Consider the following 27158-nt stretch of genomic DNA (forward strand, 5'->3'; position numbering starts at 1 on the left):
CGCGGGCCCATTTTACTAGTTCCGACCATTGTGGATGGGAATGGGATTACTCTCTCTTGTTGTCCACAAAACTAATTCCTTGCAACCCCACACACTCAATTTCCCCATCTCTCTCTCATTCTCTCTATCCATCATTCTTTTTCACACACACACACACACACACAGCAATCCATTAATGGAGAAGATGTGGCAAAATGCAACAGTACGGCATTCAACAGCTATGCCACCACCACCACCAATAACACCGCCACAGATTCAAACTCCAGAAACTATCAAACTGTCACGTAGACAGCTTGCAATATGTACTAAGTCATCTGCACTACTCATCCTCACTTCCCATTTTCAAGACTTTTTCTATCTGCCTAAAGCAAGAGCACAAGAACAACAAAACTTGTTAATAGACGACATTCCAATCGAGACTAATACCGCCACAAATTCTATGCAAGAAATCTCAGTTGACGACAGTTCCACCACCGCTCCAACTGAAGAGACCCCAATCGAGAATATTGACAACACTACCAACACCACCGAAGAAAACCCAGTTGACAATGGTGAAATCACCAGCACCACCGAAGAAAACCCAGTTGACAACGGCGACATCACCAGCAGCACCGAAGAAAACCCAGTTGACAATGGTGACACCATGGGTCCTGCCGAAGAGAACCCGGTCGAAAATAGGAGCAATGCGGGTCCTACCGAAGACAATCAAGTTGAGACTACTAGCACCATTAGTCCTGTTGACAATGATTCGTACTCAACCGCAACGGACAGCTGCACCGACAAGATTCTTACCAAGCGGGCTTTTCTGGATATATCGATCGACGGACAGCCCATTGGTCGAGTTGTTATTGGGTTATATGGGAACAATGTACCAGCCGGGACTACTAAGTTCAGTGATTTTGTCAGTGGTGCAGCAGGTCTATTAATGTTTCATAATTCCCTAAACTAATATCATAAGAGTATATAATTATAATCGTTCGAACATGTACTTGCAGGTATTAGTTACAGAAGAAAAGAGTTCATAAAGATCACACCAAATTATGTGCAACATGGTGGGGTTAGATCATATGGAGTTGATGCTGAACTCGCAGCTAAAACCGGGAGGAATTTTGCAGTCGAAAATCTCGTTGCTGAACTGGAGAGAGAGAATGGAAGATGTGCCGGGATTAAGAACGTTGCAGGAACTGTTGGTATTATAGTACGGGACCCATTTAAGCCGCCACCTAAGCAAAAGCTGGTTGCCCGAAATGGTAAGTTGGTTATTGATGAGGAAGAAATTGGGAAGGAACCAAACGGGACGGAGTTTGTGATTTCGACAAAAGATTCGCCGGAATTGGACACATCAACATTAGTGATAGGGAAGGTTCTAGAAGGTATGGAGGTTGTTGAGAGGATTGGTCAGGTTAAGACTGTTCAAGATAACACTAGTTCTGCCTATTTCAGGTACTGATTTATTGATGAACAATTAATCTACATCTACATTAATATCAAATTAAGTATAAGTATTAATGAAATTAAATAAATTTTGTTGTTAAACAGGGTGGCTAAGTTGATTGGAGATAAAAGGGCTGTGGTTGCAGAGAGAGGGTTCAACAGACCATATTCAAAAGTAATAGTGACTAATTGTGGGTTAATGGCTTAATTTTCATTTGTTCATGTTAGTAACCTATATTTACAAGGATCAAAGAGTTGTGGATCAATGCAAATATTGTTATACGTTTGATTGTGTAAAGCCTGAAAATTTTGTTACAAACAGTTGAGCCTATCCCTAAAAAAGAGCATACCATGGATGACAGGATATTCAAAAAATTGTTTAAAGCGAAAAGAAAACACTTCTTACTTTGTGACACATGTTTAATTGATGTTTTATGCTAATGGTGTGCTTCTTTAGCTCGAACCAAGAGTGAAATTCTTTCTTTTAGTTGATGGTGACGTGAGAAGCTTTTCGACAGAACCAATGGGGTCTTCCACCTGCAAGGTAAACACAGATTGGTAACAGATCAATCTATTTGTTGCCATATATTAAAGAGAAGTCGTTTAGAAACTGAAGCCGGTAATTAGACCGCAGATCACAACGCACAAATGTATACATTATACAGACACACTAGTGATTAAAACGTTTTACTTTTTTAGTTCACATGTAGACTAAAAAGCACATACATCTAACATCCAATTAATAGTAGCAAAGTGGACCCAAAGCAAAACATATAGTTAACTGACATTACTGTGGGTTACTATTTCATCAATGTTAATTCACAATTTCACATACTGTGAAACTAGTTCCGCAGGTCATACTTAATACTATCTGAAGTTTGCTAGTTCTTCTAGCACATTATCACTATCATTCAAAGTTTTGCAGTCTAAATTTTCTGGTTGACCTGAAGTTGTAGTGTCCAGTTCAGTGGATCAAGAAATTGGAGTTCTCATAGTATTATTCCTCCCACTAATTTGATTCAGCTGACCGATTAGTTGTAGAACTAAGGTGATTACCATCAACAGATTCAAATGAAAAAGAGTCCTCAAATTTCGTCCAACAACAGGCAGAGAAAATGTTGGGCGAAAGTTCTGCTACTACCTGCTAATGTCGATGTTAATAAGGTTTCTATTTGAGGATATGGTACCACTATTAGCAATAATTGCTGCTTGTTCACCATTTTCATCAAGAGAATTTGGCGGACTGTGGTATTTCTATTTGACCAGCAGCCTCCTTTCGGGCTCTCTTAAGGTTAATCACATATGGTTAGTCCAGATCTTTTACGATTAGAGAGATTAATTCATGGTGGGGTATTGTAATGAATCTCACATCGGCCATATGAAAATGTGATTGATGGTATATATGTTTGGGTGTTCCTTCCTCCTTCAAACTAGCTTTCGGGAGTGAGTTCCATGGTTGCAAACAATGTCCGTTGTAGTGTTTTGGTGACTATACTGTCCCGAACCTGTCTCGGCGTCTCATAAGTTGGGTCAAAGGCGGGAAAAGTCGGGTCAACGCCGGTCCAAAATCAAAATTCGGTTAAAGTCGGTCAAACCAATCAAAATTGACATAGTTTAGTGTTACTTTTTGTATTATATTAGCAGTAATAGTGATTATAGGTACAAACTGGTCAACGAAAATTTGTTGGCTTTAAGATATGTGTATATATGCATTTATATATTTAAAAGTCAACGTCGGTCAACGTCCGTTTGGACCCCGTCTCAACCCTTTAAGGTCCCAACCGTCTCGACCCCGTCTCGCGTGTTTTTCTGAAACAACCCAACCCGTACTCCATACGATAATTTTTTTTTTTTTAATACACATTTATGCGCCAATTAAATATGTAAACCATTCCATAAGTTCCATTTAAACGTACATCAATTTAAATGTTTACAAAAGGCACGAAAGTCATTAATTAAGTTTAATACAAGTTTGACCCACTACAAGAATAGTTTATAATCCAAACGACCTCGAGCATGGTTTGGGGCTAAACTACCCAAAACGTTAGGCCAACTTCAAAAGCTAACACCAAAAGCACCCCCGACAACATAAGCGGGAGACCACTAGTCCAAACGTATGCCCTTACCCTTGTCCAAGCCGGAACCTATAAAATGGTAAACAACGAGAGGGTAAGCAACGCTTAGTGAGTGCAACAATTATACATACATATATATAACCTACTTACTTGCAAACACTTACCAAATCCGCATACATACTAGTTACATGCTTAGCATACATTTCATAAGTATAACGCTAAGTACCACGATAGCAAGGCTAGTATAACAATAGCAAATATCACAACAACACATTATGCTAAAATACAAGTATAACGATGATGTTCACAACATCCATAGTACTCAAGATCTCAAGGCTAGCCCAACGAATGGTATCGTCAACATCGAACTTAAACCCCATTCGCCTACATTAATGTGGTATCGTCAACACCGAACTTTAAACCCACATATGAGGTATCGTCAACATCGAACTTTAAACCCTCATCAACTCAGTACAATAGTCGTATGGCATCGTCAACATCGAACTTTAATTCCATACGTGAGGTATCGTCAACAACGAACTTTAAACCCTCATCACAACACAATATACTCTAGTGTATGGTATCGTCAACAACGAACTTTAAACCCACACCCCACAAGTAAATAAATTATATACATACACATATAATTATTCCACTCACCTTGTCACAAAGATGATGATTTAGCACTTCCGAGCTTCAACGCAATGTACCTAAATCATTAAGTGCACATTCAATTTCACAACTAGTGGGATTAACCACAATACTCCCACTTGAGCATTTAATGACCCAAATTGCATTAAATGACTCAACCACTCACAACCGCCCATAAATGGCCAAGTCTCGACTTTAATCACTAAGACTAGTGAATTAAAGTCTATTAACTTCAATTAACACAAAACTTAGGGTAATCCATACCCATTTCATCTAATTAGGTCAACTAGTACATTTGACCCATTTTACATTACTTAGACTCATAATCAAGTCAAACTTACCCATTTACACTTCTTTCATAAATCCTAAAGTGCATTAGTGACTAAAAACACCAATTGGCACTTACAACCTCAAATCACAAGGCCAAAACCCTAGATTATGGCTATTAGGGTTTCATTACAACAACATAACCCAAACTCACCCATTTTACCCTCAAATGGGTCATACAAATCTCTAGTAACCCAAACCCTAGTCATTAATCAATTAAAACTCAAAACTTAGAGTTAGCACTTACCAAGACTACCCACGCGTAGCTAGAGACAAGGAGAACAACTTTAAATCTCGCTCCTAGGTTTGATTCACAAATCTCCAACTTCAAATCTCAAGATCAAGCTAGGTGGGTTTTGTGTTTTGGGAGAGAAATAGGAAAGAAAATGGAAATAAAAATGAAATAAATGGATGTGTGGTGGAGAGTTAATGCTCCCATCAGATTTACATGTCAAATTACCATTTTGTCCCTCAAAGTCATTTAATTTAAGCTAAAACCGGAATCAGAACTGCAGAACTGTCGCGGCGCGACCTTAATCGTCGCGGCGCGACACATAAAGGGAAAATATACTCTTCTTAAGCCAACTTCTGATCCCAATTTGCTTGTTATGCCGCGGCGCAGACCCAATTGTCGCGGCGCAGCCTAAGGCATGATCTGGTCAGCTCGACCATCTTAAACACAAAAATCGATTTACACAACATTAAATTCGTTCAAGCTTCCAATACACGTCTAACTCTCATATCTAAGTCTCACAAGACTTAACACTAACCGAAACTCCTTTAAGACTTATTTACGCACACATTAACAAGTACATATATACGTATATATATATATCCACACATATATCCATGCATTTATGCATAAGTTAACGAGTTATAAACGTAAAATTGATTAAGTGAGTACCTTTCGCTACGTACGGGAAAACGGGATGTTACAACTCTCCCCCACTTGAATCGGAGCGCGTCCTCGCGATCCAAGCCGCATGACAAGAAGGAAGATAGACCAACACAAACTCTTCGGGCTCCCAAGTAAACTCAGAACCCTTACTACGACGCCATTGAACTTTAAAAGTCCTGACCTCTTTATGTCTCAACCTTTTGACCTTCTCATCAAGTATGGCAATCGGTTCCTCGATATACTCTAACTTATTATTTAGCTCAATCTCGTCTAATGGCACCCAAGACGAATCATCCGCAAGACACTTACGGAGATGGGAAACATGAAATGTATTATGGATCCCCGCAAGCTCTTCGGGTAATTCCAAACGATACGCGACTTCACCAACACGAGCTAAAACCTTAAATGGTCCAATAAACCGAGGAGCTAACTTTCCTCGTTTCCGAAATCGAATAATACCCTTCCATGGCGAAACCTTAAGCATCACCATGTCACCTTCTTGAAATTCGATCGTTCGTCTACGTTTGTCGGCATACGACTTTTGCCTATCTTGAGCCTTCTTCAAATGCTCTCGAATCACATCAATCTTGCTATTCGTCTCTAAAACCAAATCGGTACTCCCGATTTCCTTTTGTCCCACTTCACCCCAACAAATCGGGGTTCGACATCTACGCCCATAAAACATCTCATATGGTGGCATCCCAATACTAGTATGATAACTATTATTGTACGAGAATTCCACCAAAGGTAAGTGCTCGTCCCAACTACCACCAAAATCGATAATACACGCTCGTAACATATCTTCCAAAGTTTGATTCGTACGTTCGGTTTGACCGTCCGTTTGAGGATGATACGCCGTGCTCAATTTCAATTGCGTACCCATATCTTCATGAAATTTTCTCCCAAAACTGAGACGTAAAATGGGTATCTCGATCCGAAATAATAGATATAGGAACACCGTGTCGAGAGATGACTTCCTTGATAAACAACTTAGCCAACGTCTCCGACGATATCGCTTCCTTAATGGGAAGAAACAAAGCACTTTTCGTCAATCGATCAACTATAACCCAAATCGAATCAAATTGGGTCCCCGCCGTTTTAGGTAACTTTGTGATGAAATCCATGGTAATGTGCTCCCATTTCCATTTCGGGATTTCTATCGGTTGTAACTTACCATACGGCTTTTGGTGCTCGGCTTTAACTTGCAAACACATGACGCATTGCTCAACATACTTCACAACATCACGTTTCATGCCCGGCCACCAATAATCTTTCCTTAAATCAAGATACATTTTGTTGCGCCCGGATGAATGGAATACTTTGACTTATGTGCTTCATCAAGTAGCACTTGTCGATAATCTCCCATCTTAGGCACCCACACTCTTCCTTGAAAAGACAACAAACCCCGCGAGCCCATAGTAATGAACTCCGATTGTCCCACAATTCGCTCCGCATGCTTGTTGTGAACGTAAGCCTCTATTTGAATCACGCCGAGTTTTTCAAGGAAATCGTTAGTAATAATCATACGTAACAATCCCAATCGTAACGCCGGGTGATGACTCTTTCGACTTAACGCATCCGCGACCACATTCGCCTTGCCCGGATGATAAAGTATCTCACAATCGTAGTCTTTTACCACATCCATCTACCTACGTTGACGATAATTCAAATCTCGTTGATTAAAGAGATGTTTCAAACCCTTATGATCCGAATAAATCGTACACTTGACACCATACAAGTAATGGCGCCAAATTTTTAACGCATGCACAACCGCCGCCAACTCAAGATCATGAGTCGGATATCTCGTCTCGTGTTCCTTTAATTGTCGAGAGGCATAAGCGATGACTTTACCTCTTTGCATTAGAACACACCCGAGTCCTTTTAATGAAGCATCACAATAAACCGTCATGTCTTCCACTCCTTCCGGCAACACTAACACCGGAGCTTGACATAACTTCTCCTTTAACAATTGAAAGGCAACTTCTTGCTCGTTCTCCCAAACAAACCTCACGTTCTTCCTCGTTAATTTTGTCAATGAAGAGGCGATCTTAGAAAAGTCTTGGATAAACCGACGATAATAACCGGCCAATCCGAGAAAACTTCGGACCTCCGTAGGCGTAGTCGGTTGTCTCCAACTTTTTGCCGTCTCTATCTTCCCCGGATATACTTGGATACCCTCCTTGTTCACAATATGACCAAGGAATTGAACTTCCCTTAGCCAAAATTCACATTTGGAGAACTTCGCATACAACTTCTCCTTCCGCAATGTCTTCAATACTTCACGCAAATGACGTTCATGTTCGTTCATACTCTTCGAATAAACAAGTATGTCGTCAATGAACACAATTACCGACTTGTCCAACATAGGTTGGCATACTCGGTTCATTAGATCCTTGAATGCCGCCGGTGCATTCGTAAGACCAAAAGGCATAACTACAAACTCAAAATGCCCATAACGCGTTCGAAAAGCCGTTTTCTCAATATCTTCCTCACGGACCCGCATTTGGTGATAGCCGGACCGTAGGTAGATCTTAGAGAAATACGTCGCACCTTGGAGTTGGTCAAACAAATCGTTAATCCGAGGCAACGGATAACGATTCTTGATCGTCACTTTATTCAACTCCCGGTAATCGATGCACATCCGCATACTACCATCCTTCCTTTTCACGAATAAAACCGGAGCGCCCCACGGCGAAGCACTCGATCGAATAAAACCCTTCTCAAGCAACTCTTGGGTTTGATTTAACAACTCCTGCATTTCCGTCGGTGCTAAACGATAAGGAGCTTTAGCAATGGGAGTAGCTCCCAGAACCAACTCAATGGGAAATTCAACTTGTCTTTCCACCGGAACACCCGGTAACTCGTCTGGAAAAACGTCTTCGAATTCACTAACCATCGGAATTTCACGAATGGGTGGTGACTCGTCACGAGTATCAACAACATGGGCAAGAAAAGCCATGCCACCACTAACAAGAAAACGACGTGCCCGTGCAAAAGAACATATCGGCACAAGTCTTCTTCGCTTATCGCCGTGAATAACTAGCTCTCCCCCACTTGGGGTCTTCACACGTATAAACTTTTCATGGCATGAAATATCGGCTCTATTTCGATCGAGCCAATCCATACCAACAACGATATCAAAATCGCCCAAAGTCATAGGGACGAGATCAATTTTAAAGTTTTTGGTACCAAAAACGACATCACAATTCCTACACACATCAACCACTAGCACCGTCTTGCCGTCCGCTATTTCGACTTCTACCGGACGACTTAACTTAGCTAACGGTCTATCAAGTTTAGGCACAAATTTTGGAGACACAAACGACAAATTTGCACCGCTATCAAAAAGAATCCTTGCCGGATTAGAATTAACCAAGAAGGTACCTGAGACAACTTCGTTGGATTGCTTGGCTTCGTCGTTAGTCATCAAATAGTTTCGACCCCTAGCCGTACCCGCCGCCTTCTCTAGCCTTTTAACATTATCGTTGTTCAAATCGGGACACTCTGACTTTCGATGTCCTTCTTTGTTGCAATTAAAACAAGTGAGCTTGTTTGTTGAATTTGGCTTCGAACAATCTCGAGCCATATGTCCACGTACCCCACAATTGTAGCAAGTAGGGACAAAGCTCCCAAAACCACCGGTAGCGCCCTTCTTCTCACTATTGACACTTTCGGAACCCTTTTTGTTCTTGTTCCTTTTATTTGAAAAATTCGAATGACTCGAACCTTCGAACTTTCTTTTTGAAAAAGTGAAATCGCTTTTTCTTGGAACCTCTGGCTCAAAACCCCGAGCCAACTCGTATAGCTCTTCAAAAGTCTTAGCCATTCCCCGACTAATCTTACCCTTGAACTCGTCGTTCAAAGTACGGTAGAAATCTTTCATTAACTTGTGATCGTCACCAACATATTCCGGGCAAAAGCGAGTCTTTGCCAAAAAGGTAGACTTGAGAGTAACCAAGTCCATTGAACCTTGTTGCAAATGATGCAACTCGTCCCGGATTCTATCAAGGTCGGAAGAAGTTCGGTATTCTTGGAAGAATTCCTTCTTAAACTCCTCCCATATCAAGCTCATGCACTGCTCTTCGCCATACAAATTGATTTTATCGTCCCACCATAACTTGCCTTCTTCACGTAACATGCTAGACCCATATCTCGTCTTCTTCTCGGGAGGACATTCCGCGGTACGGAAAGCTCCCTCGATATCGGAAATCCAACAAGTGCTTTTCAATGGATCCCTCACCCCATTAAACATCGGAGGTTGGGTATCCTTGAAATTCTTGTAGTGGAAGTCCCGCCTTCCTTCACCTCCTTCACCGCGAGGATAAATGTTTCTAGCATCAAGGGCCTCTTCGATAGTGGCCTTCATTCGTTCATTTATCAAATCGGTCACTTGCCCATCGACCGAATCTTGGAAGACCTTTCGGACGTCCGTAAGAAAATATGCTTTTAACCTTTTAAAGACGGCCTCAACCTTAGCCGAAAACTCGACATCCTCGCTTGTACTTCCGTTATCATGATCGGGTCCGTTTCTCGTCTTCATTCTATAAAACGGAAAGGGTTAAACCATGAACGAAAAGCATAACACGTGAGTATATACATGCGTACCACACTACCCCATCTTGCTCAACAATCGTCGTACATTACTCGTTTGACACGATTTGCACTCGTAACAACGGTAGCTATATGTTTGGGTGTTCCTTCCTCCTTCAAACTAGCTTTCGGGAGTGAGTTCCATGGTTGCAAACAATGTCCGTTGTAGTGTTTTGGTGACTATACTGTCCCGAACCTATCTCGGCGTCTCATAAGTTGGGTCAAAGGCGGGAAAAGTCGGGTCAACGCATGTCCAAAATCAAAATTCGGTTAAAGTCGGTCAAACCAATCAAAATTGACATAGTTTAGTGTTACTTTTTGTATTATATTAGCAGTAATAGCGATTATAGGTACAAACTGGTCAACGAAAATTTGTTGGCTTTAAGATATGTGTATATATGCATTTATATATTTAAAAGTCAACGTCGGTCAACGTCCGTTTGGACCCCGTCTCAACCCTTTAAGGTCCCAACCGTCTCGACCCCGTCTCGCGTGTTTTTCTGAAACAACCCAACCCGTACTCCATACGATAATTTTTTTTTTAATACACATTTATGCGCCAATTAAATATGTAAACCATTCCATAAGTTCCATTTAAACGTACATCAATTTAAATGTTTACAAAAGGTACGAAAGTCATTAATTAAGTTTAATACAAGTTTGACCCACTACAAGAATAGTTTATAATCCAAACGACCTCGAGCATGGTTTGGGGCTAAACTACCCAAAACGTTAGACCAACTTCAAAAGCTAACACCAAAAGCACCCCCGACAACATAAGCAGGAGACCACTAGTCCAAACGTATGCCCTTACCCTTGTCCAAGCCGGAACCTATAAAATGGTAAACAACGAGAGGGTAAGCAACGCTTAGTGAGCGCAACAATTATACATACATATATATAACCTACTTACTTGCAAACACTTACCAAATCCGCATACATACTAGTTACATGCTTAGCATACATTTCATAAGTATAACGCTAAGTACCACGATAGCAAGGCTAGTATAACAATAGCATATATCACAACAACACATTATGCTAAAATACAAGTATAACGATGATGTTCACAACATCCATAGTACTCAAGATCTCAAGGCTAGCCCAACGAATGGTATCGTCAACATCGAACTTAAACCCCATTCGCCTACATTAATGTGGTATCGTCAACACCGAACTTTAAACCCACATATGAGGTATCGTCAACATCGAACTTTAAACCCTCATCAACTCACTACAATAGTCGTATGGCATCGTCAACATCGAACTTTAATTCCATATGTGAGGTATCGTCAACAACGAACTTTAAACCCTCATCACAACACAATATACTCTAGTGTATGGTATCGTCAACAACGAACTTTAAACCCACACCCCACAAGTAAATAAATTATATACATACACATATAATTATTCCACTCACCTTGTCACAAAGATGATGATTTAGCACTTCCGAGCTTCAACGCAATGTACCTAAATCATTAAGTGCACATTCTGTAGTGACCCGAACTTTTCCATGTTTATATATATTAATTGAGATTGATATTTACATGATTAAATGTTTCCAACATGTTAAGCAATCAAACTTGTTAAGACTTGATTAATTGAAATATGTTTCATATAGACAATTGACCACACAAGTTGACCGGTGATTCACGAACGTTAAAACTTGTAAAAACTATATGATGACATATATATGGATATATATATAGTTAACATGATACTATTATTAGTAAACATATCATTAAGTATATTAACAATGAACTACATATGTAAAAACAAGACTACTAACTTAATGATTTTTAAACGAGACATATATGTAACGATTATCGTTGTAAAGACATTTAATGTATATATATCATATTAAGAGATATTCATACATGATAATATCATGATAATATAATAACTTAAAATCTCATTTGATATTATAAACATTGGGTTAACAACATTTAACAAGATCGTTAACCTAAAGGTTTCAAAACAACACTTACATGTAACGACTAACGATGACTTAACGACTCAGTTAAAATGTATATACATGTAGTGTTTAAATATGTATTTATACACTTTTGAAAGACTTCAATACACTTATCAAAATACTTCTACTTAACAAAAATGCTTACAATTACATCCTCGTTCAGTTTCATCAACAATTCTACTCGTATGCACCCGTATTCGTACTCGTACAATACACAGCTTTTAGATGTATGTACTATTGGTATATACACTCCAATGATCAGCTCTTAGCAGCCCATGTGAGTCACCTAACACATGTGGGAACCATCATTTGGCAACTAGCATGAAATATCTCATAAAATTACAAAAATATGAGTAATCATTCATGACTTATTTACATGAAAACAAAATAACATATCCTTTATATCTAATCCATACACCAACGACCAAAAACACCTACAAACACTTTCATTATTCAATTTTCTTCATCTAATTGATCTCTCTCAAGTTCTATCTTCAAGTTCTAAGTGTTCTTCATAAATTCCAAAAGTTCTAGTTTCATAAAATCAAGAATACTTTCAAGTTTGCTAGCTCACTTCCAATCTTGTAAGGTGATCATCCAACCTCAAGAAATCTTTGTTTCTTACAGTAGGTTATCATTCTAATACAAGGTAATAATCATATTCAAACTTTGGTTCAATTTCTATAACTATAACAATCTTATTTCAAGTGATGATCTTACTTGAACTTGTTTTCGTGTCATGATTCTGCTTCAAGAACTTCGAGCCATCCAAGGATCCATTGAAGCTAGATCCATTTTTCTCTTTTCCAGTAGGTTTATCCAAGGAACTTAAGGTAGTAATGATGTTCATAACATCATTCGATTCATACATATAAAGCTATCTTATTCGAAGGTTTAAACTTGTAATCACTAGAACATAGTTTAGTTAATTCTAAACTTGTTCGCAAACAAAAGTTAATCCTTCTAACTTGACTTTTAAAATCAACTAAACACATGTTCTATATCTATATGATATGCTAACTTAATGATTTAAAACCTGGAAACACGAAAAACACCGTAAAACCGGATTTACGCCGTCGTAGTAACACCTCGGGCTGTTTTGGGTTAGTTAATTAAAAACTGTGATAAACTTTGATTTAAAAGTTGTTATTCTGAGAAAATGATTTTTATTATGAACATGAAAATATATCCAAAAATTATGGTTAAACTCAAAGTGGAAGTATGTTTTCTAAAATGGTCATCTAGACGTCGTTCTTTCGACTGAAATGACTACCTTTACAAAAACGACTTGCAACTTATTTTTATGACTATAAACCTATACTTTTTCTATTTAGATTCATAAGTTCAATATGAAACCATAGCAATTTGATTCACTCAAAACGGATTTAAAATGAAGAAGTTATGGGTAAAACAAGATTGGATAATTTTTCTCATTTTAGCTACGTGAAAATTGGTAACAAATCTATTCCAACCATAACTTAATCAACTTGTATTGTATATTATGTAATCTTGAGATACCATAGACACGTATACAATGTTTCGACCTATCATGTCGACACATCTATATATATTTCGGAACAACCATAGACACTCTATATGTGAATGTTGGAGTTAGCTATACAGGGTTGAGGTTGATTCCAAAATATATATAGTTTGAGTTGTGATCAATACTGAGATACGTATACACTGGGTCGTGGATTGATTCAAGATAATATTTATCGATTTATTTTTGTACATCTAACTGTAGACAACTAGTTGTAGGTTACTAACGAGGACAACTGACTTAATAAACTTAAAACATCAAAATATATTAAAAGTGTTGTAAATATATTTTGAACATACTTTGATATATATGTATATATTGTTATAGGTTTGTGAATCAACCAGTGGCCAAGTATTACTTCCCGATGAAGTAAAAATCTGTGAAAGTGAGTTATAGTCCCACTTTTAAAATCTAATATTTTTGGGATGAGAATACATGCAGGTTTTATAAATGATTTACAAAATAGACACAAGTACGTGAAACTACATTCTATGGTTGAATTATCGAAATCGAATATGCCCCTTTTTATTAAGTCTGGTAATCTAAGAATTAGGGAACAGACACCCTAATTGACGCGAATCCTAAAGATAGATCTATCGGGCCCAACAAGCCCCATCCAAAGTACCGGATGCTTTAGTACTTCGAAATTTATATCATATCCGAAGGGTGTCCCGGAATGATGGGGATATTCTTATATATGCATCTTGTTAATGTCGGTTACCAGGTGTTCACCATATGAATGATTTTTATCTCTATGTATGGGATGTGTATTGAAATATGAAATCTTGTGGTCTATTATTATGATTTGATATATATAGGTTAAACCTATAACTCACCAACATTTTTGTTGACGTTTTAAGCATGTTTATTCTCAGGTGATTATTAAGAGCTTCCGCTGTCGCATACTTAAATAAGGACGAGATTTGGAGTCCATGCTTGTATGATATTGTGTAAAAACTGCATTCAAGAAACTTATTTTGTTGTAACATATTTGTATTGTAAACCATTATGTAATGGTCGTGTGTAAACAGGATATTTTAGATTATCATTATTTGATAATCTACGTAAAGCTTTTTAAACCTTTATTGATGAAATAAAGGTTATGGTTTGTTTTAAAATGAATGCAGTCTTTGAAAAACGTCTCATATAGAGGTCAAAACCTCGCAACGAAATCAATTAATATGGAACGTTTTTAATCAATAAGAACGGGACATTTCAGTTGGTATCCAAGCGTTGGTCTTAGAGAACCAGAATTTTGCATTAGTGTGTCTTATCGAGTTTGTTAGGATGCATTAGTGAGTCTGGACTTCGACCGTGTTTACTTGAAAAATGATTGCTTAACAAATTTTGTTGGAAACTATATATTTTTAACATGTGAATATTATGTGATATATTAATCTCTTAAAGCGTTTGGTATTATGTGATAGATGTCTACCTCTAGAACAAGTCCCATTGACTCACCTAATAATAATGAAGAGTCAAATGTAAATTGGAATGATTCGTGGACTGATTCACAAGTTCCCGAAGAGGAACCGGAAGAAGAGTCGGAACCGGAAGAAGAATCGGAACCGGAAGAAGAATCGGAACCGGATGAAGAAATAGAACCGGTGGGGGAAATAATAAAACGGTTAAGTAAAAGAAAATCCTCAACCAACCGACCAAGGTTAATTATGGTCAATGGTGTTTCCGCCAAGGAAGCAAAATATTGGGAGGATTACCAATTCTTCGATGAATCGGATTCCGACGAGAATTCCGATGATGTTATAGAAATTACCCCAACTGAATTTAAAAAGGCAAAAGAAAATAATAAGGGAAAGGGCATAAAAATAGAGAAATCTAATTCCAACCCCGATGAACTTTATATGTATCGTCAACCCCCGAAGTCCTTAAGTTGTAACAATGACCCGGGAACCTCTAAACCACCAGATTTTTCTAAACCAATGTGGATAACGACGGCTCGTATTAGGGGAACATCATATATCCCTAGAAACTTGGCAAAACGAACCAAAACCGAAGAAGAAGAAACAAGCGAGTCGGAATAAGATAGTTGTATTCGTGTGGTGTAATATATGTAATATAGTGTGCTTATGCTTTATGATATATGTAAAAATTGCTTGTATTAATAAGTATTTTTTTTATGAATCTAACTCTTGTCTATTTTACAGTATAAAAACACAAAATGGATAGACAACCCAATATTTTAAGAGACCTACCCGAAGACATGATTGATGAAATCTTGTCTAGAGTCGGTCAGAATTCTTCGGCACAACTATTTAAGACGAGATCAGTTTGTAAGACATTCGAAGAACGTTCCAAGAATGCCTTGGTTTATAAAAGGCTTTCGTTCGAAAGATGGGGGATATCACATTGGGAAATCCATAAGTTACGATGTGTTTACTTTGACGCATATATTGCGGGGAACCCAAATGCTATTTTACGCAATGGGTTAAGAAATTATTTTGACTCAATATATCCGAATATTGGACTTCGTGATTTAGAAAAAGCGGCTAACATGCAACATAAAGAAGCATGTTATGCTTACGGATTAGTAATGTTCGCTTCTCACCAAAGTGAGAACAAGAACATCGGGCTACAACTATTAAACAAAACGTTCCCACAAGTGACGGAGTCGGTAATTGGGGTAAGAAATGAGGTTTTTAGATTGTTACGGGACTGTTGGACATTACGTAACCCTCGTCCCTTTGACGACGTTACAATACGCTGTCTTATCAACGGCCATAACGGTTATGTTTCACAAGACCAATGATGGGAAGTAATCCTAGTAAAACCAGAATGCATGACTTGTTTTTGGACGTATGAATTACGTGTCTTTATTGCCTTTGCTGAACGACTTGTGTACTAGCTAGAATTATCTTCACAACCATCTTGTATCAAATTTATTGTGTGCTATATTTCATGCTATATGTAAAATAAGCGGTATTGTAAGTTTGTAAAATATTGTGTAAAAGTTTGAACGCGAAATATTATTATAATCAGTTTTTCATATAGAATTGTAGTAGTTGAATTGTATATTAGCTACTAAGTATGAACTTAACGGGTAGGTACTACCCGAATTTAAACTTATAAAATGCTAATATGAAGAAAAAGCTTTTATAAATGAGTTCATATTATGCTACGAAATACTATTAACTACTCTTAATATTCTGTATGATTAACTTGTTCCATTTGACTATTTTGAAGGAAATGGCACCGACTACTCGACACACCGTGAATATGAATGAAGAGGAATTCCGTACTTTTATAGCTTCAAACATAGCCGCAGTACAGGCTGCGCTACATACCAACAATAACCTTGGATCTAGCAGTACAGGAAATCGTGTAGGATGCACCTACAAAGAATTCACTGCCTGCAAACCTTTGGAATTTGATGGAACCGAAGGACCGATCGGATTGAAACGGTGGACCGAGAAGGTCGAATCGGTGTTTGCCATAAGTAAGTGTACTGAAGAGGACAAAGTGAAGTACGCTACGCATACCTTCACAGGTTCTGCGTTAACATGGTGGAATACCTATCTAGAGCAAGTGGGATAAGACGATGCGTACGCACTACCGTGGTCAGCATTCAAGCACTTGATGAACGAGAAGTACCGTCCCAGAACCGAGGTCAATAAGCTCAAGACAGAACTTAGAGGGTTACGACCCCAAGGATTTGATATTACCACGTACGAAAGACGATTCACAGAATTGTGCCTATTGTGTCCGGGAGCATTCGAAGATGAGGAAGAGAAGATCGACGCGTTTGTGAAAGGATTACCGGAAAGAATCCAAGAAGATATAAGTTCACACGAGCCCGCCTCCATACAACAGGCATGTAGAATGGCTCACAAACTAGTGAACCAGATTGAAGAAAGAATTAAAGAACAGACTGCTGAAGAGGCCAATGTGAAGCAAGTCAAAAGAAAGTGGGAGGAAAACGGTGATAAGAATCACCAATACAACAACAACAGCAATTACAACAATAATCGCAACAATTATCCCAACAATCGCAACATCAATCGCAACTACAACAAACGGCCCAACAACAACAACAACAACAACAACAGCAACTACAACAATCATCCCAACAACAATAATAACCGCAATAACAACAACAATCAGAAGCAGCTATGCCAAAGGTGTGAAAAGTATCACTCGGGGTTCTGCACCAAATTTTGCAATAAGTGTAAAAGAAATGGTCATAGCGCGGCGAAGTGTGAGGTCTACGGACCAGGGGTTAATAGAACGAAAGGAACAAATGGTGTCGGAACGAGTAATGGCGGAGCAAGTAGTGTCGGAGCAAGTTATGCCAATGTAGTTTGTTATAAATGTGGAAAATCGGGCCACATTATTAGAAATTGCCCGAACCAGGAGAACACGAATGGACAAGGCCGCGGAAGAGTTTTCAATATTAATGCGGCAGAGGCACAGGAAGACCCGGAGCTTGTTACGGGTACGTTTCTTATTGACAATAAATCTGCTTACGTTTTATTTGATTCGGGTGCGGATAGAAGCTATATGAGTAGAGATTTTTGTGCTAAATTAAGTTGTCCATTGACGCCTTTGGATAGTAAATTTTTACTCGAATTAGCAAATGGTAAATTAATTTCAGCAGATAATATATGTCGGAATCGAGAAATTAAACTGGTTAGCGAAACATTTAAGATTGATTTGATACCAGTAGAGTTAGGGAGTTTTGATGTGATAATCGGTATGGACTGGTTAAAAGAAGTGAAAGCAGAGATCGTTTGTTACAAAAATGCAATTCGCATTATACGAGAAAAAGGAAAACCCTTAATGGTATACGGAGAAAAGGGCAACACGAAGCTACATCTTATTAGTAATTTGAGGGCACAAAAACTAATAAGAAAAGGTTGCTATGCTGTTCTAGCACACGTCGAGAAAGTACAAACTGAAGAAAAGAGCATCAATGATGTTCCCATTACAAAAGAATTTCCCAATGTATTTCCGAAAGAATTACCGGGATTACCCCCACATCGATCCGTTGAATTTCAAATAGATCTTGTACCAGGAGCTGCACCAATAGCTCGTGCTCCTTACAGACTCGCACCCAGTGAGATGAAAGAACTGCAAAGCCAATTACAAGAACTTTTAGAACGTGGTTTCATTCGACCAAGCACATCACCGTGGGGAGCTCCTGTTTTGTTTGTCAAGAAGAAAGATGGTACATTCAGGTTGTGTATCGACTACCGAGAGTTGAACAAACTTACCATCAAGAACCGCTACTCACTACCAAGAATCGACGACTTATTTGATCAACTACTAGGCTCGTCTGTTTATTCAAAGATTGACTTACGTTCCGGGTATCATCAAATGCGGGTGAAAGAAGATGATATTCCAAAGACTGCTTTCAGAACACGTTACGGTCATTACGAGTTTATGGTTATGCTGTTTGGTTTAACTAATGCACCAGCTGTGTTCATGGACCTTATGAACCGAGTGTGTGGACCATACCTTGACAAGTTTGTCATTGTCTTCATTGATGACATACTTATTTACTCAAAGAATGACCAAGAACACGGTGAACATTTGAGAAAGGTGTTAGAAGTATTGAGGAAGGAAGAATTGTACGCTAAGTTTTCAAAGTGTGCATTTTGGTTGGAAGAAGTTCAATTCCTCGGTCACATAGTGAACAAAGAAGGTATTAAGGTGGATCCGGCAAAGATAGAAACTGTTGAAAAGTGGGAAACCCCGAAAACTCCGAAACACATACGCCAGTTTTTAGGACTAGCTGGTTACTACAGAAGGTTCATCCAAGACTTTTCTAGAATAGCAAAACCCTTGACTGCATTAACGCATAAAGGGAAGAAATTTGAATGGAATGATGAACAAGAGAAAGCGTTTCAGTTATTGAAGAAAAAGCTAACTACGGCACCTATATTGTCATTGCCTGAAGGGAATGATGATTTTGTGATTTATTGTGATGCATCAAAGCAAGGTCTCGGTTGTGTATTAATGCAACGAATGAAGGTGATTGCTTATGCGTCTAGACAATTGAAGATTCACGAACAAAATTATACGACGCATGATTTGGAATTAGGCGCGGTTGTTTTTGCATTAAAGACTTGGAGGCACTACTTATATGGGGTCAAAAGTATTATATATACCGACCACAAAAGTCTTCAACACATATTTAATCAGAAACAACTGAATATGAGGCAGCGTAGGTGGATTGAATTATTGAATGATTACGACTTTGAGATACGTTACCACCCGGGGAAGGCAAATGTGGTAGCCGATGCCTTGAGCAGGAAGGACAGAGAACCCATTCGAGTAAAATCTATGAATATAATGATTCATAATAACCTTACTACTCAAATAAAGGAGGCGCAACAAGGAGTTTTAAAAGAGGGAAATTTAAAGGATGAAATACCCAAAGGATCGGAGAAGCATCTTAATATTCGGGAAGACGGAACCCGGTATAGGGCTGAAAGGATTTGGGTACCAAAATTTGGAGATATGAGAGAAATGGTACTTAGAGAAGCTCATAAAACCAGATACTCAATACATCCTGGAACGAGGAAGATGTACAAGGATCTCAAGAAACATTTTTGGTGGCCGGGTATGAAAGCCGATGTTGCTAAATACGTAGGAGAATGTTTGACGTGTTCTAAGGTCAAAGCTGAGCATCAGAAACCATCAGGTCTACTTCAACAACCCGAAATCCCGGAATGGAAATGGGAAAACATTACCATGGATTTCATCACTAAATTGCCAAGGACTGCAAGTGGTTTTGATACTATTTGGGTAATAGTTGATCGTCTCACCAAATCAGCACACTTCCTGCCAATAAGAGAAGATGACAAGATGGAGAAGTTAGCACGACTGTATTTGAAGGAAGTCGTCTCCAGACATGGAATACCAATCTCTATTATCTCTGATAGGGATGGCAGATTTATTTCAAGATTCTGGCAGACATTACAGCAAGCATTAGGAACTCGTCTAGACATGAGTACTGCCTATCATCCACAAACTGATGGGCAGAGCGAAAGGATGATACAAACGCTTTAAGACATGCTACGAGCATGTGTTATTGATTTCGGAAACAGTTGGGATCGACATCTACCATTAGCAGAATTTTCCTACAACAACAGCTACCATTCAAGCATTGAGATGGCGCCGTTTGAAGCACTTTATGGTAGAAAGTGCAGGTCTCCGAATTGTTGGAGTGAAGTGGGGGATAGACAGATTACGGGTCCGGAGATTATACAAGAAACTACCGAGAAGATCATCCAAATTCAACAACGGTTGAAAACCGCCCAAAGTCGACAAAAGAGCTACGCTGACATTAAAAGAAAAGATATAGAATTTGAAATTGGAGAGATGGTCATGCTTAGAGTTGCACCTTGGAAAGGCGTTGTACGATTTGGTAAACGAGGGAAATTAAATCCAAGGTATATTGGACCATTCAAGATTATTGATCGTGTCGGACCAGTAGCTTACCAACTTGAGTTACCTCAACAACGCGCGGCTGTACATAACACTTTCCACGTCTCGAAATTGAAGAAATGTTTTGCTAAAGAAGATCTCACTATTCCGTTAGATGAAATCCAAATCAACGAAAAACTTCAATTCATCGAAGAACCCGTCAAAATAATGGATCGTGAGGTTAAAAGACTTAAGCAAAACAAGATACCAATTGTTAAGGTTCGATGGAATGCTCGTTAGGACCTGAGTTCACCTGGGAGCATGAAGATCAGATGAAGAAGAAATACCCGCATCTATTTCCAGAAGATTCGTCAACACCTTCAACAGCTTAAAATTTCGGGACGAAATTTATTTAACGGGTAGGTACTGTAGTGACCCGAACTTTTACATGTTTATATATATTAATTGAGATTGATATTTACATGATTAAATGTTTCCAACATGTTAAGCAATCAAACTTGTTAAGACTTGATTAATTGAAATATGTTTCATATAGACAATTGACCACACAAGTTGACCGGTGATTCACGAACGTTAAAACTTGTAAAAACTATATGATGACATATATATGGATATATATATAGTTAACATGATACTATGATAAGTAAACATATCATTAAGTATATTAACAATGAACTACATATGTAAAAACAAGACTACTAACTTAATGATTTTTAAACGAGACATATATGTAACGATTATCGTTGTAAAGACATTTAATGTATATATATCATATTAAGAGATATTCATACATGATAATATCATGATAATATAATAACTTAAAATCTCATTTGATATTATAAACATTGGGTTAACAACATTTAACAAGATCGTTAACCTAAAGGTTTCAAAACAACACTTACATGTAACGACTAACGATGACTTAACGACTCAGTTAAAATGTATATACATGTAGTGTTTTAATATGTATTTATACACTTTTGAAAGACTTCAATACACTTATCAAAATACTTCTACTTAACAAAAATGCTTACAATTACATCCTCGTTCAGTTTCATCAACAATTCTACTCGTATGCACCCGTATTCGTACTCGTACAATACACAGCTTTTAGATGTATGTACTATTGGTATATACACTCCAATGATCAGCTCTTAGCAGCCCATGTGAGTCACCTAACACATGTGGGAACCATCATTTGGCAACTAGCATGAAATATCTCATAAAATTACAAAAATATGAGTAATCATTCATGACTTATTTACATGAAAACAAAATAACATATCCTTTATATCTAATCCATACACCAACGACCAAAAATACCTACAAACACTTTCATTCTTCAATTTTCTTCATCTAATTGATCTCTCTCAAGTTCTATCTTCAAGTTCTAAGTGTTCTTCATAAATTCCAAAAGTTCTAGTTTCATAAAATCAAGAATACTTTCAAGTTTGCTAGCTCACTTCCAATCTTGTAAGGTGATCATCCAACCTCAAGAAATCTTTGTTTCTTACAGTAGGTTATCATTCTAATACAAGGTAATAATCATATTCAAACTTTGGTTCAATTTCTATAACTATAACAATCTTATTTCAAGTGATGATCTTACTTGAACTTGTTTTCGTGTCATGATTCTGCTTCAAGAACTTCGAGCCATCCAAGGATCCATTGAAGCTAGATCCATTTTTCTCTTTTCTAGTAGGTTTATCCAAGGAACTTAAGGTAGTAATGATGTTCATAACATCATTCAATTTATACATATAAAGCTATCTTATTCGAAGGTTTAAACTTGTAATCACTAGAACATAGTTTAGTTAATTCTAAACTTGTTCGCAAACAAAAGTTAATCCTTCAAACTTGACTTTTAAAATCAACTAAACACATGTTCTATATCTATATGATATGCTAACTTAATGATTTAAAACCTGGAAACACGAAAAACACCGTAAAACCGGATTTACGCCGTCGTAGTAACACCTCGGGCTGTTTTGGGTTAGTTAATTAAAAACTGTGATAAACTTTGATTTAAAAGTTGTTATTATGAGAAAATGATTTTTATTATGAACATGAAACTATATCCAAAAATTATGGTTAAACTCAAAGTGGAAGTATGTTTTCTAAAATGGTCATCTAGACGTCGTTCTTTCGACTGAAATGACTACCTTTACAAAAACGACTTGTAACTTATTTTTCTGACTATAAACCTATACTTTTTCTATTTAGATTCATAAAATAGAGTTCAATATGAAACCATAGCAATTTGATTCACTCAAAACGGATTTAAAATGAAGAAGTTATGGGTAAAACAAGATTGGATAATTTTTCTCATTTTAGCTACGTGAAAATTGGTAACAAATCTATTCCAACCATAACTTAATCAACTTGTATTGTATATTATGTAATCTTGAGATACAATAGACACGTATACAATGTTTCGACCTATCATGTCGACACATCTATATATATTTCGGAACAACCATAGACACTCTATATGTGAATGTTGGAGTTAGCTATACAGGGTTGAGGTTGATTCCAAAATATATATAGTTTGAGTTGTGATCAATACTGAGATACGTATACACTGGGTCGTGGATTGATTCAAGATAATATTTATCGATTTATTTCTGTACATCTAACTGTGGACAACTAGTTGTAGGTTACTAACGAGGACAGCTGACTTAATAAACTTAAAACATCAAAATATATTAAAAGTGTTGTAAATATATTTTGAACATACTTTGATATATATGTATATATTGTTATAGGTTCATGAATCAACCAGTGGCCAAGTCTTACTTCCCGACGAAGTAAAAATCTGTGAAAGTGAGTTATAGTCCCACTTTTAAAATCTAATATTTTTGGGATGAGAATACATGCAGGTTTTATAAATGATTTACAAAATAGACACAAGTACGTGAAACTACATTCTATGGTTGAATTATCGAAATCGAATATGCCCCTTTTTATTAAGTCTGGTAATCTAAGAATTAGGGAACAGACACCCTAATTGACGCGAATCCTAAAGATAGATCTATCGGGCCCAACAAGCCCCATCCAAAGTACCGGATGCTTTAGTACTTCGAAATTTATATCATATCCGAAGGGTGTCCCGGAATGATGGGGATATTCTTATATATGCATCTTGTTAATGTCGGTTACCAGGTGTTCACCATATGAATGATTTTTATCTCTATGTATGGGATGTGTATTGAAATATGAAATCTTGTGGTCTATTATTATGATTTGATATATATAGGTTAAACCTATAACTCACCAACATTTTTGTTGACGTTTTAAGCATGTTTATTCTCAGGTGATTATTAAGAGCTTCCGCTGTCGCATACTTAAATAAGGACGAGATTTGAAGTCCATGCTTGTATGATATTGTGTAAAAACTGCATTCAAGAAACTTATTTTGTTGTAACATATTTGTATTGTAAACCATTATGTAATGGTCGTGTGTAAACAGGATATTTTAGATTATCATTATTTGATAATCTACGTAAAGCTTTTTAAACCTTTATTGATGAAATAAAGGTTATGGTTTGTTTTAAAATGAATGCAGTCTTTGAAAAACGTCTCATATAGAGGTCAAAACCTCGCAACGAAATCAATTAATATGGAACGTTTTTAATCAATAAGAACGGGACATTTCACATTCAATTTCACAACTAGTGGGATTAACCACAATACTCCCACTTGAGCATTTAATGACCCAAATTGCATTAAATGACTCAACCACTCACAACCGCCCATAAATGGCCAAGTCTCGACTTTAATCACTAAGACTAGTGAATTAAAGTCTATTAACTTCAATTAACACGAAACTTATTGTAATCCATACCCATTTCATCTAATTAGGTCAACTAGTACATTTGACCCATTTTACATTACTTAGACTCATAATCAAGTCAAACTTACCCATTTACACTTCTTTCATAAATCCTAAAGTGCATTAGTGACTAACAACACCAATTGGCACTTACAACCTCAAATCACAAGGCCAAAACCCTAGATTATGGCTATTAGGGTTTTATTACAACAACATAACCCAAACTCACCCATTTTACCCTCAAATGGGTCATACAAATCTCTAGTAACCCAAACCCTAGTCATTAATCAATTAAAACTCAAAACTTAGAGTTAGAACTTACCGAGACTATCCACGCGTAGCTAGAGACAAGGAGAACAACTTTAAATCTCGCTCCTAGGTTTGATTCACAAATCTCCAACTTCAAATCTCAAGATCAAGCTAGGTGGGTTTTGTGTTTTGGGAGAGAAATAGGAAAGAAAATGGAAATAAAAATGAAATAAATGGATGTGTGGTGGAGAGTTAATGCTCCCATCAGATTTACATGTCAAAATATCATTTTGTCCCTCAAAGTCATTTAATTTAAGCTAAAACCGGAATCAGAACTGCAGAACTGTCGCGGCGCGACCTTAATTGTCGCGGCGCGACACATAAAGGGAAAATATACTCTTCTTAAGCCAACTTCTGATCCCAATTTGCTTGTTATGCCGCGGCGCAGACCCAATTGTCGCGGCGCGGCCTAAGGCACGATCTGGTCAGCTCGACCATCTTAAACACAAAAATCGATTTACACAACATTAAATTCGTTCAAGCTTCCAATACACGTCTAACTCTCATATCTAAGTCTCACAAGACTTAACACTAACCGAAACTCCTTTAAGACTTATTTACGCACACATTAACAAGTACATATATACGTATATATATATATATCCACACATATATCCATGCATTTACGCATAAGTTAACGAGTTATAAACGTAAAATTGATTAAGTGAGTACCTTTCGCTACGTACGGGAAAACGGGATGTTACATTTTCAACCTTGGTGAGTTCTACACTTAGGCTAAACAATAAACCCTAAACCTTAAATCACCTAAACCTTAAATCACCCTTAACTACCAACATAGCAGTGGCTGGTTGGTATCCTTGGTTTCACTTAGGTGGGGCCAGGGCAAGGGGGAGAGTGGACTCAAGTTCGAGTCCCACTCTTTAAAAATACCCGTGGTAGGCTTACTTACCATAAGCCGGGTTGCCCCTGGGAAGGTTTTACCGACCTATTCAGGACCCAGATCCGACCCGCCTGCCCCTCGGGATGGTTTAAGGTTCGGATCCCTGTAATATGGTTCGGGTTTCCTGCCCGAACGCGTGTGTATGTGCAAATGATGAGTGTCGTTGAAATAGATGATACGCTGATGCAAGCTTGCCGTTCAAAAAAAAAAAAAAATTCACCCTTAACTAAATTCATACCCTTTTCAATCATGTATGGTTCAAGTGGGAGCATTACTCTAGGGCGCGCTTAGTTTCAGGGGCTCGTTTAGGTTAATGACCCAAGGTTTGAAAGATTAATCCAAGAAGATTCATAACAATTATATTTATCAAATTTATATACTTATATACTTATTTATTACAGTATTTTTCTATTTTATTTCTAATTTATATTTATATTCTTTTTTTATATGCATTAAAGTTGGTCGGGGTCTTCAAGAAGCAGTCTCTTCGAGAGTATGACGGTATACATCTTACCTCAGCCATACCTCGCCCAAGCGGGATTGAGTATTATACTATTATCGTTGATGTAATGGCTCAAAAACACGTGCGTACATATCATTTACAATGTAGTCATATAACAAAAAGCATGGGTTACCTTGTTGTTGTGCCCAAGATAATGGAGTCGAAAAGAGGAGTCAGACCCCACAGGATTCACATGCGATTGTGTCCATATCTACATTCACCCGACCTCTCCTCGCACATAATATTGCGCTGACTACCTGATAAAAATCGACGGCGGTACCCTCTTGTTGCACCTAAATTTAAACAATGAATTGTAAAGAAAAAATGAAGTGGTATAGACCTTAAATGACTTATTGAACCAAACGAGAGACAAGGGTGAATAAATACCCGAACAACTCTCCCCCAAATATCCGAAATTAAATACCGTGCGAAGAACTACAAAATTCAAAGTCTCAAACCGAGGAAACTTTGAACACGATAAAGCTCAAAAGCATCCTTTATATTGTTTCAAAAAATAAACTATAATGCATAAGGGATAAAAATAATTCAACAGATGCATCATCAATTATCAATACACAGACACAGACGTCTTAACACAAAACGTACACTCCAGAAAGGTTTTGTATGTAGCAACGACTGTAATTCCTTTTATTGAAACATAACTCCAAAAAAGGGTAAAAGATATTTTTAAGCTGTTAAACTTATGAACAG

At 37.6% G+C, this 27158-nt stretch overlaps 1 protein-coding gene and 1 long non-coding RNA gene across 2 annotated transcripts; one reads left to right on the forward strand and one right to left on the reverse strand.

Annotated features, from left to right (window-relative positions):
- Positions 1–102: 102 nt before the first annotated feature.
- Positions 103–1844, forward strand: LOC139892355 (peptidyl-prolyl cis-trans isomerase CYP26-2, chloroplastic). The gene is made up of 3 exons (XM_071875424.1): positions 103–917; positions 996–1443; positions 1540–1844. The coding sequence occupies exons 1-3, from the start codon at positions 176–178 to the stop codon at positions 1640–1642; spliced, it is 1293 nt and encodes a 430-aa protein (XP_071731525.1). The 5' UTR covers positions 103–175; the 3' UTR covers positions 1643–1844.
- On the reverse strand, positions 1543–26948 carry LOC139892356 (uncharacterized). The gene is made up of 3 exons (XR_011774042.1): positions 26835–26948; positions 26581–26740; positions 1543–1971 (listed from the first exon to the last, which is right to left on the reverse strand). It is a non-coding gene; the product is annotated as an uncharacterized lncRNA (long non-coding RNA).
- Between the last annotated feature and the right edge of the window lie 210 nt (positions 26949–27158).

This window comes from Rutidosis leptorrhynchoides, chromosome 2, assembly GCF_046630445.1.
Source record: "Rutidosis leptorrhynchoides isolate AG116_Rl617_1_P2 chromosome 2, CSIRO_AGI_Rlap_v1, whole genome shotgun sequence".
NCBI lineage: Eukaryota > Viridiplantae > Streptophyta > Magnoliopsida > Asterales > Asteraceae > Rutidosis > Rutidosis leptorrhynchoides.